This window comes from Portunus trituberculatus, chromosome 36, assembly GCF_017591435.1.
Source record: "Portunus trituberculatus isolate SZX2019 chromosome 36, ASM1759143v1, whole genome shotgun sequence".
NCBI classification, from domain to species: Eukaryota; Metazoa; Arthropoda; class Malacostraca; order Decapoda; family Portunidae; genus Portunus; species Portunus trituberculatus.
Window position 1 is genome coordinate 8,159,979 of NC_059290.1, and position 13,142 is coordinate 8,173,120.

The window sequence follows — 13,142 nt, forward strand, 5'->3', positions numbered from 1 at the left end:
CACACAATACCTTGCTTTCTGCACCAGTACCACTGTAATTGTTAAAACACTGCCTGCCTGCACTGGTACCACACAACAATGACTGCACCCTTATTGTAGGTTGTACCTGTACCATATTTTTTACTCTCTCTCTCTCTCTCTCACACACACACACACACACACACACACATGCAATGTAAAATGAAACAGTTTGGACATAGTACATTCACTATTCAGTTTATTCATTTCAGTTTCTTCAAGTTTTCACTGTTCTAACAATGATTTATAAAATACTACAGTTTTTTGATGATGTGAACAAAATAATTATGCATCATACAATCATACATAAAAGGTACAATATTAATAACAAAAAAGACTTTCTATTGTTTGCCACCGTTAAGTTGTCTATCCGTTTGACCAACTAAATGCCACAATCCCACAATTATAGTATAAATATATTAACTGTTTCAAAATATGTCCACCCTCTTCCAAATATAAATATCAACTTCATTTGCAACATAAACACAACGTGAAGTGAAAACTTTTTTGACATTTTCTTTGGCATTTTCTTTCCCCATTTCTTTCTATTTCTATATTTCATAGAACTATTTTTGCTTCTCAGACTTTTTTCTCTTCTCCTTTTTCTTCTTCTTTTTCTTTTCCTTTTTCCTTTTCTTGTGTTTGCTCTTTGATTCACCATCACTGGAATCACTGTTCACTGCCCTCTTTTTCTTCTTCTTTCTCCTCTTTTTCCTCACCACCTCCTCGTCCTCACTGCTGCTGCTGCTAGTGCTACTGCTGCTGGAGGAGCTGCTGCTACTGTTAGTGGAGCTTATGCTGAGGGACCTCTTTCTCTTCTTGCGCTTCTTCCCTTTCTCCTTCGTCCGGCCCTCCTTGTGGTGCTTGCTGGGCGTGGGAGAGGGCACACGTATGGGAGAGTACTTCCTCTTCCTCTCCTCAGGCTCGATGCCCTCCTCCTCCCTCTCCACCATATCCTTGCTGTGCTGGGAGGAGAGGGATGTGTGGGAGGAGTGGGATGTGTGGGAGGACTGGGATGTGTGGGAGGTGTTGGGTCCATGAGAGGATTGGGGTGCATGGGAGGAGTCAGGTGCATGGGAGGTATTAGGTGCATGGAAGGGTGCATGGGAGGAGTGGGGCACATGGGAGGAGTGGGATGTGTGGGATGCATGGAAGGAGTGTGGTGCATGGGAGTGGGATGTGTGGGATGTATGGGAAGAGTGAGATGCATGGGAGGAGTACCTTTCCCTCATGTTGTGGCTTTCCTCACCTATACTGGGTGGCAGATCCACCACCGCATTTTCTCTCTCCTCCACTTTTTCTTCCAGTGGGGAGACATCTGGTGGAGGGTCTGCTGTGGAATCTGTAGGAGGCTGAGGTGGGGAGGCTGAGCTTGTCTCTGAAGTAAAGACATTGGTCTCTGTTGTAGCTGCCTCAGGTGCTGGGCTGTGGCTGGTGGTGCTGGCCTCCACAGTGCTGGCAGCAGGAAGGGTCTCTATGGGGCTTGGCTCAGTGAATGATTCATCGCCGTCTGTGGCAGGTGGCACCGTGTCTGGCTTGACTCTTTTGCACTCTGTGGAGTCTTCAGAACACTCTCTCTTCAGTCCTCTCTGCTCTTCCTCCACTTTTGTGTCACTGACAGGTTCTGCAGTGGTGGGTGGCTTCAGTTCTTCTTTGACCTCTTCCTGTGTTTCACTCTGTTTCTCAGCAACAGGGCTGACATCCACCTCTGTGGCTTGTGGTGCAGCACTTGGCTGAACATTCTGCTTCTCCTTCTCGGGCTCTGTGTGAGGCAGGTCCTCCTTCTCACTCTTTCTTCTGCTCCTGCCAGCATCATGCAGGTCATAAGGACTAGAGGCACCCTTGTCACTCCTGGCAGAATGTTTGTCAGACTTGGACTCGCTGTCTAAGTGACGCTTTGGCTTGCCACTGCCTTTCCTCTCCTCCTGCCTCTCTGGACTAGATGCATCGGCCCTGCCTCCTCGTGGCCGGCCTATCTGGGACTCCGTCTTTGAGGAGATGGTTATTTGAATAGACGGACCTCTTCTCTTGGCCTCCCGCAGCTCTGCACGGTCCCAGTCTGGCGTGGGACTCCTCTCCTCGTCTCTCTGCTTCTGTGCCTCCAGGAACACCTTGCGACATGCCAGACCTCTGCTAGAGAACAAGGCATTTTCTGCACGCTTCAGGATGTCAACAGTTACCTTCCTCTCCTCCTCTGGTTCGCTCTTCTCTGCCGGCACACTGGGACTGTGGGATGCCTCCTCATCTCTCTCCCACTTTGACAGCTGAGGCAGAGGCAGGGGTGAGGACACCTTCTCTGACACAGCATCCATCTCCGGGACAGACTCTGATGGCGGGAGGTCGGGATTCTCTGGTGCAGTTTCTGTGGTTTCTGATTCCATGGTGAACTGTGCATCAGCAGGCTCTGTGTCTGTCTGTTTGTTGGTCTCCTCAGGATGTTCCTCTGTGTCTTCCATGTCCTTCTTTGCATCACTGTAGTGGCCTTTTACTTTCTTCTTTTTATCCCTCTTCTTTCTCTTCTTCTTGTCCTCTCCCTCATCTCCTGAAAGTTCTGCTTGGGACGGTTCTGTGGAGGCTTGTGATGCTCTTCTCTTCTCCTTCTTTTTCTTCTTTCTATCATGCTTTCTCTTCTCTAGTTTCCCATCTTCCTCTTTGCTATCCTTCCCACTCTCCTTGTTGCCGTGACTCTCAAACTTGTCTTCCTTCTGTCTGTCTTTTCTCTTCTCTTCCTTTTCATTGCTTCGCCCTCTCTCTTCCTTTTCTTGAGAGTTTCCTTTATGTCTATCACTCTTTCCTCTATCATCCTTCTCCCTCTCAGATTTGGAGTCTGTTCTGTCCCATCTGGAACTATGGATTCTCTCCCCATCTCTATCTCTCCTATCTCTCTCTTTTTTGCTGTCATCTTTTCCATATCTGTCTCCATCACCCTTTTCTCTCCTGTCATGGTCTCTTTCCCTCTTCTGGGACTCCCTCCTATCCAGGTCTTTCTTTTCTCCGTCCCGGTCCCTTCTGTCAGAGTCCCGGGACCTCTTGTCGCTGTCCTTGTGCCTCCGGTCACTGGCATCTCTGTCTCTCCTGTACGAATCCTTCTTGCTTCCCTCTCCACTATCTCTATCTCTCTTGTGGTCATCCTTCCTGTCAATGTCTCTGTCTCTTCTATCTGTGCCATCCTTCTCTCTCTTATCTGTTTCCTTGTCTCTTCTTTCTGCCTCCTTATCCCTTCTCTCCATATCCTTATCCTTTCTTTCCAAGTCTTTCTCCCTCCTGTCACTGTCTTTATCTCTTTTGTCCATGTCTTTCTCTCGTCTGTCACCACTCTTGTCCCTTTTCTCCATGTCTTCTTTCCTGTCACCATCTTTATCCCTCTTCTCCATGTCTTTATCTCTCCTATCCATTTCCTTATCTCTCCTGTCCAAATCTCTGTCTCTTCGGTCCCTCACTGGGGATTTCCTGAAGGTTTTCCCTGGGGAGTCATGGGACTTGGTGCTGTAAGGTGCAGGGTCATCCTGGAGCTCTCTGTGGCGTGACCCAGCCTTGTATCTTGAGTCATGTTCATCCTGCCGCTTTCCTTCATGCCGCCCCAGCCTGGCATCTCCCTTGTCCTTCCTAAGGGGATCCAGATTTCTGCGAGGCTCGCTGTCCTTCCTGGGCCCCTCGTCTCTCCTACCCTCGTCCTTCCGCTGTGGGTTGAAGCGCTTGAAGTCCTCGAAGCGGTCAGTGTCGGAAGACCTGTGTGGCTCGTCAAATTCCCCAAGCAGTTTGAAGTTTCTCCGCCTGGATTCCTCCTCCTCGAAGTTCCTCCTCTCCATGTCGGGGTACCTGGCCCACTCGTCCTCTACGCCCTTGCGCCCTGCCGCCTCACCGAGCCGCCGCAGGGTCTCCGGACGATCCCGCCTCATCCTGGGATCCTCGTACTCCCGTGGCAGGTCGTGCATCTCCCCATAAAACCTCCTCTCAGGCTCCAAGGGCAGCCGTGCACCACGGTCCATCCAGGGGTTGGAGTCCTTGTCGTAGTCATAGCGTATGTTCCTCTCCCAGTGAGCAGGTGGGTTGGCCAAGCCCCGGCGAGGCTCCTCTGTGGGCGGCTGGTTCCTGTCATATGGATACCGGGCCTCCTGGCTGTGCTGGTCGTAGCCAAAGTCATCTGTCTGCCTCATGCCACCTCGCTCTCTGCCACGCCTGTTGCGGCCGCCCTTGCCACGCCCATCACCAAACTCCCCATGGAAGTTATCGTGGGATGGTTGGTTGTACCTGCAAGGATAATTATGATAATATTTCCATTGTTCAGACAGCACTTCCTGCTGCAGCCACACCTACATGCCGCATCTCTGTGCCACACTGCTTACAGTGAGGTTGCAGGCCAAGCCTTGGGAACCTTCAGACATGGGTTGTTTGCTCCTCTATACCACCAATTAATTACTATATGCAACCTTTACCTAAATCTCACCTAAAGCCAAACACCAACACTAACATCTGTTCCCTGCAAGCATAACACCCACACTAACATACTGTTCCAAACACACAGTATTGTGGTAGTCCTATGCATCAGTGTGTGCTGGCCAAACAACAGGGCTGGCAAGACTCACCAGGCGTGTGGGTCCCAGGATGCTCCAGGTGCAGGGTAGGAGGGGTACTCCTCTGCTGGCAGGGATGAGGCAGGGTACCTCTCAAACTCCCTGGGACCACTGAACTCCATGTGGGGCCTGTCAACATGATCTGCTGTACAACTCACACACTCACCCACACTCACCAGCACCAAAAGAGATCAAGTTTCTGTGTTTTGTTTTCATATTCTTTGTAAAACATTCCTATTCAAGTTGAAACAAACATATTTAAAAAATTTGTAGTCACATGAGATCAACAAATATCATGTATATTACCCGCTGTACCACACACTCAACACTCAACAGTCTCCATAAGTATAAAAGATCATCAAAAATTTTCTTTTACGGCTGTTTTGTTACACACAGCAAGTCCCTTCATGAATTAAGAAGAAAATAAAGACTTAAAAGAATGAGCCAAGCATGATATAGGACAAAAGATACAGACTGAATGAGTGAAGTCTGAGGATGTGAGGTGGCAAGGTGTGGGTTTGTGGTGGAAAGGTGTGGGTTTGTGTGTGGGTTTGTGTGGTGGGGGAAGGAGCAAGGAGTGCAGAAATAGAGGTAAAGGATAACACACCTGATGGGTGACCTGGACTGCACGGGAAGCAATGGCCGTACTTGTAAGGGGGAGGACTTTATGCGCTGGCTGGGGCTTGGTGTCCTGTGTGACGGAACACACCTTCATGTCAACCACTGCTTATATCACATCACACACACACAAATATCTTGACCTTGAATTCAACAACCTTCAACCTACTCTCTTTTTAACTTAACATTAATAATAATAATAATAATAATAATAATAATAATAATAATAATAATAATAAAAACAGGGAGGGAGGGAGGGAGGGAGGGAGGGAGGGAGGGAGGGAGGAGGAGGAGCAATACAAGGGATAACCAAACAGCAACATCTCTAAGTTATTTGCAAACCATTTCTAAGAAGCTACAGGATGAACAAACCCAACATTACAGGAAGAGGAGGAGGAGGAGGAGCAGTGTGTGACAAGAGTACCTACCTGCTGAGAGAGAGGGAATGGTTGGAGAGGGAGCGTTCCCGGGTGAAGGAGGGGGAGCGCTGGGAGTGGTAGTTGTTGTGGCCGCGTGGAGGAGACCGACTCCATCGGTGCCTGATGGGGGAGTGTGGTGACCGAGTGCCGGGACCTATCAGCCGACTACGGGAGCACGACCTCGAAGGGGACCGCGACCGAGAACGAGTCCACGACCGACGGGAAGACCGGCCCCTCGAGTGGTAGCGGTGAGGGGGCGACCTGGACAGGAAGGGACGGGAAGATAGAGTGCTGTATAAAGTGTTAAGTGTTAGGGAGAGTTTTGCATTTCTTATGATGATCTGAACTGTGGAAAGGAAAGAGTTGTGTGAAAAGTAATATTATTTGTTGAGGCAAACTTGTATAATTTTTTAGGGTGATTTGAGTGGGTGAAAAGGAGAGTAAGTGTGAGATGAGTAAAGTAAAATTAATATCTGATGGTGCACACACACTCAGTGACACCAAGAAAGTGAGGAAAGAATCAAGACTACAACAATTCATCTCTCTCTCTCTCTCACACACACACACACACACCTAGAGCGTGGGGACCTGGATCTGCTCTTCCTGGCCCGGCGTGCCCTCTGCTCATCCTTCTCCTGCAGGTGCTTGTTGAACAGTGTGAGGGGGTCAGCAATGGGCCTGCAACACAACATTTCCTTTTGTTTACACTCACCAATAGAGTGAAGACTAGTAATTGTTTGGTATCATAATGTATACAATCAGTAATAAGTCAAAACTATCATTTATCTATTTTACTGATCATTTATTTCTACCTATCTATCATTTACTTGATCTGTGTAGCTTGGCATCACAACACAGAGAACTCACAAATACAATGAAATAGCAAGTCAGTCAAAGTAACAGAGCAACTAATAGTCAACACCTAATCCGTTCATATCAATCATTCATCTAGCAACTCGGTACCTAATGACGAAGACTACGTATTTTTGCTCCTTGTATGTATTCAATTCTATCCACTTATCATTTATTTGATTGATCTGTGTCGTCTAAGGCGTACAACACACAGTGACTCACTCAAAGGGCATGACGTGTGGTGGCTGATACATGCCGGGGGGCTTGATGTATGATGGGGGAGGCACTCTGGAAGGAGAGAGGGGCATGGTTAGCTCACAAGAGGCATGGTACAGAAATGTCACTATTTGTCATCATAAACTTGCAAATCATATTCACAGGTATGGAAGCATTTTGTGAACAATATGTGTCACCTTAACGTTAAACCTTTCCAAGTACACTGAGGGAAATTTCTTGCGATGAAAGTAAAAAAGGAGAGGAACAAGAAAGTCACAGCCAACATACATCTAACCAAGTTGCATGATTTGGAGAAGTAAACAAAATAAATAAATAAATAAATAAATAAATAAAAAAAAAAAATATATATATATATATATATATATATATATATATATATATATATATATATATATATATATATAAAAGAAGCAGCATAATATCAATCCTTACAAGCTGGAAAAGATAAACAGGATGAATAGAATAAGACTAAGATGTTGAGAGAGTCTTTGATATGAACAGGAGACCAGTGACAAGAGGCACCTATCCTTGAGAAAGCCAGACAGAGAACATGCCAGGCAAGAGCAGACCATGACACACAACGGTTGTGCAGAGAAACACAACTCACGAGAGATCTGGGGACCCTGTGGGGAGGCGGGAGGCTGAAGGAGGATGGGGCTGCTCGCTAACACGTGCCAGGGAGGTGCTGGGATGAGCTGAAGCTGTGCTGAATGATCCACTACCAAGAGATTAAAGCTACATCAATGCAAGTTTATACTCCATTAATCCAGTTTGCAGGGAAGCAGTCTTCCTCCATTATCCAAAATGCAAAATGATACATGTATTATAGTTTTTTCTTTGTTATTTGCTTCTCTCCAGCCAACAAAGTACAGTAGTGGATATGTAATACTCTATCTGTGCTTCCATATTACCTTCCTGTGCTCAAGTCAGTGGTCTGTCATGAGGAATGTGATGCAAAAAGAAATTTTTTTCCTCAGAGATAGCTGATGTGTTGATGGGTTGAGTGATACAAGGCATGAGACCAACAAGTAAAGAGGTGAGAAAGGAAATGAACACAAGGAAAGAGTACAAGATGACAAGGGAAGGAAGGAAAGGAAGGAAAAGAACACCAGAAGAAAACAAGAAGTGAGGAGGGAAAGGAGGAAAGAAATTAAATGAACATGAGAGAATAAGAAGAGAGGAGGGGAAGAAGGAAGGGAAGGAAATAAACACAAGACTGGTCACCTGGAGAGATATCTGACTTGTCTAACAATACTCTGCAGCTCAACACTACAATATCAATTCACCCATGGGCTCCAAGGCAGTGAAGGTCCTGCCAGACGACACAAACAACAGAACAATGACCTTTGTGGTGTTGTCAAGGTGTTGTGTGGCAAGGCATGGGAAACTCTGCCATAAGCACCATGAGCAGTAAAAATCCTCATCTTTTCTTCTGTACTATTGATAAAAAAAATTCTAATCTGATAAATACATGATAAAAAGTACCAAACTGGTTATTAAGACTATTAAAAAAAAAAAAAAAAAAGTGGTAAAGTGGCACAGTTTTGCATTTGAATATAAAGTTATAGGTTTCTCAATAGTACCTTCCTCCAATGCCTGTTTCTCTGTCTCCACTAGATGCAGCTGTGTGAAGGGCTGGCTATGTCCTGTACACCCATAAGTCACTCACCCAACACTGCATCACTACCAGCTCATCCTTGCTATGATCTGCCCACCCAGTACTCTCACTACACAGCAAACTCCCTTCTCACTCTCTTATCTCCACTCATAAACACTCTTAACTCTATCACTTTCTGCCATTCTCTCCCCACACCCAGACCACTCTGTTGTGTTCTGCCCGCTTAGTGAGGCTGGCCACATAAGCCTATACAGAACAGGTATGTGTGCTTTTATGTGCTTCAGATTAAGGCTATTTAACATTACAGTATCAGTATTACTAACCCAGGTGGGAAGAGGTGGTACTGTGAGGCAGCTTGGGCCACGGGGACTGTGTGAGTGGGAGGCACTGAAATGATGAAAAACATATCAACAAACTTCACAGACCAGATAACCAGCAACACAGCATAATAATAATATTGATACATGATTAATCACTGCTTACACTATACACTCATCATGTGCAAAATTTCAGGTTTCTTCAGCAAAATGGTTGACATGATGATGTACAAAATTTGCTTCCACAAGGCAATGGTGAGTTGCAGGGGTGGCTTTACCTGAGGACACAAAAGGAGGGACTTGGTAGAACTGGTCTTTGGGCGGTGACTGCATGAAGGTAGTGGTCGGCGGCGGCACGCGTGGGTTGAACGGAAGGATGTCATATCTGCCGCTGGACACTTCACTCTCCCTCTGTCTCTGTCTCTGTCTCTGTCTCTGTCCCTGTCCCTGTCTCTATCTCTGTCCCTGCTCCTGCTCCTACTCCTGCCCCTGCTTCTGCTCCTGCTCCTACTCCTGCTCCTCAGTGGCTCTTGCTGCACCTTGCCACCTGACCACAGGTCCTCCGCCTCCCCTGCCACGCCACCCTTCACCTCTGGCACCAGAGAGTGAATGTCCCGCAGCAGTTCCTTCTCAGCACTGTTGCTCTTCCCCTCCTGGCTCTTGTGAGAGTGCTTCCTGTCCTTCTTCTTCTTCCCCTCCTTGCCCTCCTTCTCCTCTTCAGACTCATGGCGGCTGGCCTTCCGCTTCTTCTTCTTTTTGCTCTTGCGCTGCTTCACCTCTCCCTCCATGCTGGGCTCAGCCAGGATGGATTCGGGCTGCTGCAGCTGCTCCTGCTGCTGCTCCTGCTCCTGTTGTTCCTGGTCCTGTTCCTGCACCTCATGACTGTCCTCGGGGTATGGCTCTGGCTCCAAGACCTCCTTGCTGGGCTCCTCCACCTCCTCAGACTCAGGGAAGGTCTCTGACAGCTCCACACCACTGCTAATCTCCACTGAGGCATTCTCCTTGTCTGAGTCTGCATCGCCGTTCTCCTGCAGGTCACTTGCAGGGCAGGATGAGGGTGTGCCGCTTGGGTGGGAGGAGGCCTGTGACTGCTGCTGCTGCTGCTGCTGCTGGTCCACTGGTTTGATGGAGGTAGCCGGGCTGGAGCATCTGAGGGGGCTCCTTGGCGGGGTGGTGATGTTCATGTTGGCCATGTATGGTGGGATGGATGACAGTGGCTCAGATGCACTCTTGTCATTCTTCTCACTCCCCAGCCTGAAACACAGCAAAGTTTGGTCACTTGAACATAGGAGAGTGGACTGAATGTTTAGTGGTTGTGGTGACGTGAGATATCTGTTGATCTAACATTCATACAAATGTGTGGATGTAATTCTGCTGAAGACATTAGCCTCAGGAATGCATACTAGCTCAAAGTCTTACTTCCATAAATGAAGCAAAAGCACAAATCCTTTCCAAGAAATATATTAATCTATTCATCTTAAGCACTTTAGCCAGTGATCAAACAGATCACTGGCTTTAGTGTGTACTGCAGTGACTGGCAAGGAACCATCACCAACACAAGTGACAGGGTGCACCAGACAACATGCAGCTGAGGAAGAGAGGCAGCCACTCACCATCCACTGGTGTACTGCTTGGTCTTGATGCGCAGGTAGCGATTGGGGATGAGGGTATCTGGACTGATGCCATCCTCCTGACAGATGGGGCACCGTGTCTCCTCAGACTCTACCAAGTGATTCCTGATGCCTGAAACCAACAAGTTTTAGACACTCCACACACCACAAGAGGAGTGATTAAACATGTACATGAGAGACAACTATGTGTCCTTGGATGTGTGCTAAGCTAAGGAAAAGAAAAACACAACATTTATGTATAATAGAGAAGATGGAAGAAAGAGCAAGAGGAAGATAGAGAAAAAAGTACTTGCACACATGACTTTAAGATATTCAGCAACTAAAAAAAACCTCAGGCATACACCTTGCTCCTGACAACCAAAAGGCATGTAACTCCCTTCTTGCTCCAGACACACCCACCAGGCATTCAACTCTCTCCTTGTTTCTGACATACTCACCAGGCACATAACCCCCTTCTTCTTGCTCCAGACACACCCACCAGGCAAACAATTCTTTCCTTGTTCCTGACACACTCACCAGGCACATAACCCCCTTCTTCTTGCTCCAGACACACCCACCAGGCAAACAATTCTCTCCTTGTTCCTGATACAATCACCAGGTACATAACTCCCTCCAAGCTCCAGACACACCCATCAAACTGCAACACTCTCATCATAAGAAGCTTCAACACTTTCAATAAAAAAGCACCAATACTTACAGTCATCACAGAAGGCAGCAGCACAGCAGGGAATGAGCACAGCATCCCTAAGCAACTCCTTACACAGCAGACACACAATGTCCTCAGGGGGTGGCGGTCGATCTGGAGGGGGAAGCTGCTTTTCCTGAGACATCTCCTCCCTGGCAAGGAACACAAAGGTAGCATGGTAAGGAATTAAATCTTGTATGTCTCTCTTTCAGCAACAAAGAGGTGGAGAAGGTAACTTGACTCCAGTACAGAATGCAAGCTAAGGTGTGGACCAAGGGACACAAGAGGTACACAAGGCAACACAGAGGCAAGAATAGCACTCACATGTCCACCAGTCGCACAAACTTCCCCGATGAGTTGATCATGACACCGGGAATGCTCGGGTCGCTCACCTCCACCAGGAACTTGGACGGGATGCCAGTGCTCTTACGTAAGTCTTGCTGCAGTGGAGGGAACGGCCAAACATCAGTGGTGCAAATTTACTCAAACACCAGGAAACTTACTCCAATGCCAGGAAACTTACTCAAACACAAGGAAACTTTACTCAAACACTAAGAAACTTAAACACTCACATCTAACTCAAACACAAGGAAACTTTGCTAAACACCATGAAATTTACTTGAACAAACCTCACATTAATAGTCATGGTGGAACAACTTATGAAAACTTACTTAGACATTAATAGCTTCCTTTTCTGTTAAGAGTGGGACTAGCAAAGATCAACAAAACAATGTGAAGAAATAAGACCCCACAGAGAATTACCCAAAATTGGAGGATTAGCATTTTGCAGCTTAAAAAATAGCAGTTTGTAATTCTTGACATTAATAACACTGGGATGAAGTTGCTAAGGTGTCACAGTAATAGCAATACTGGACACTTATAGAAACGTACATGATTGAGAGGACACATGTTGACCCAGTGGCCACTCTGATGACACTTGTAGCACTTGTAGTCTAGAGGAACAGAACCCATCATCTTGCTGACGCGAATCTTGGCGTACCTGTTGGCGAGATTATTTCAGTTACCTGGCAGAATATTCTTCTTTCTTTTTAATATATGAAGAGAAATCTGGCCAAGGGTAACAAAAATGATTAAACAAAAAAGGCCCACTTAAATGCCAGTCCACAAGCAGATCCTTGCAAACTTATCTTCATGACTACACCACATTTACTGCATTAGTCACACTTCCATACCTGTACTGCTCATCACTGTACCTTATTTTTTCACTGGTCACTTCCATACCTGTGCTCATTCATCACTACAATTTATTTTCACTAATCATTTCCATACACACACTCATTCATCACTGCACCTCATCTATTTCACAAGAGCATAAGAACACAAGGCAGGCTAGTTGCAAAAAGTGATCAGGTCTACATGTGGTGATCTCTCTATAAGACATGCCAACCTATTTCCACCTGTCATTCCCATCCATTACTTTATCTTCCTGGTAACTCAGTATTAACTTGATTACTTAATCTATATCATTCATATTCCTATCTCCTTTATAAATCCAACTTTCTCTATCTAGAACTCATTACTTCTTGTCAGTTACCAAAATACTGATTAATTACCATACACTGAGCAAGGAAGTACATTATTTCAAAGGTATAGCAACGACTAACCAAGAAAAGACTAAAAAACCAAGTCACTGCAGCCAAGAAAGCTTTAACACGAAGACAAGAGGAATATATTGATGGTGACAACAGGTGGAGACAGACAGGCATGCTTTACACAGGGGCAATATTGCCATGGATCAACCTGGTGGCTTCTTGCAGCTTCCCAAATTTTCTTACTACAAGGAGCCACTCACTTGGAAGGGTGGTAGGCCATTGTTGACTGGGCCACCATTGCATTGATCTTGTCATCCTCACTGCCATCCATGCGCGTCAGATCTGTCAGCTGGGGAACATTGCAGCTTGGTAAGTAAAGGCAATGCACTGAAACACAGTCAGTCATGATTTGAGGATAAAAACATACTCGACATGATATAAGGAAGGATTGCAGCTTCAGGAGTCATGATACAGTAAAAGGAAACAAAGGATTAAAATGCAAGGATAGAAATGAAAGGGTTATGGATGCCGGTAAAATAACAGCCAAGAACGTAGATGCAAGAAAAGGAAAGAAGGGATTGTAGGTGCAGAAAAAAAAGGCAAGAGTGCAGAAGCAGGAA

The 13,142-nt window shown here is 46.3% G+C and overlaps 1 protein-coding gene across 1 annotated transcript in view; it reads right to left on the bottom strand.

The window, feature by feature from the left end:
- Positions 1–195: 195 nt before the first annotated feature.
- LOC123513469 (E3 ubiquitin-protein ligase RBBP6-like) overlaps positions 196–13,142 on the bottom strand; it is a 29,384-nt gene continuing 16,437 nt past the window's right edge. The window contains exons 6-20 of the mRNA XM_045270631.1: positions 12,783–12,871; positions 11,861–11,969; positions 11,294–11,409; positions 10,982–11,121; positions 10,267–10,396; positions 9,126–9,907; positions 8,932–9,066; positions 8,660–8,723; positions 7,326–7,436; positions 6,704–6,769; positions 6,203–6,307; positions 5,639–5,890; positions 5,200–5,283; positions 4,605–4,721; positions 196–4,269 (exon numbers count right to left, since the gene is read on the bottom strand). Coding sequence (XP_045126566.1) covers positions 585–4,269; positions 4,605–4,721; positions 5,200–5,283; positions 5,639–5,890; positions 6,203–6,307; positions 6,704–6,769; positions 7,326–7,436; positions 8,660–8,723; positions 8,932–9,066; positions 9,126–9,907; positions 10,267–10,396; positions 10,982–11,121; positions 11,294–11,409; positions 11,861–11,969; positions 12,783–12,871 — 5,985 coding nt within the window. The 3' untranslated portion in view covers positions 196–584. The remainder of the gene's footprint in view (positions 4,270–4,604; positions 4,722–5,199; positions 5,284–5,638; positions 5,891–6,202; positions 6,308–6,703; positions 6,770–7,325; positions 7,437–8,659; positions 8,724–8,931; positions 9,067–9,125; positions 9,908–10,266; positions 10,397–10,981; positions 11,122–11,293; positions 11,410–11,860; positions 11,970–12,782; positions 12,872–13,142) is intronic.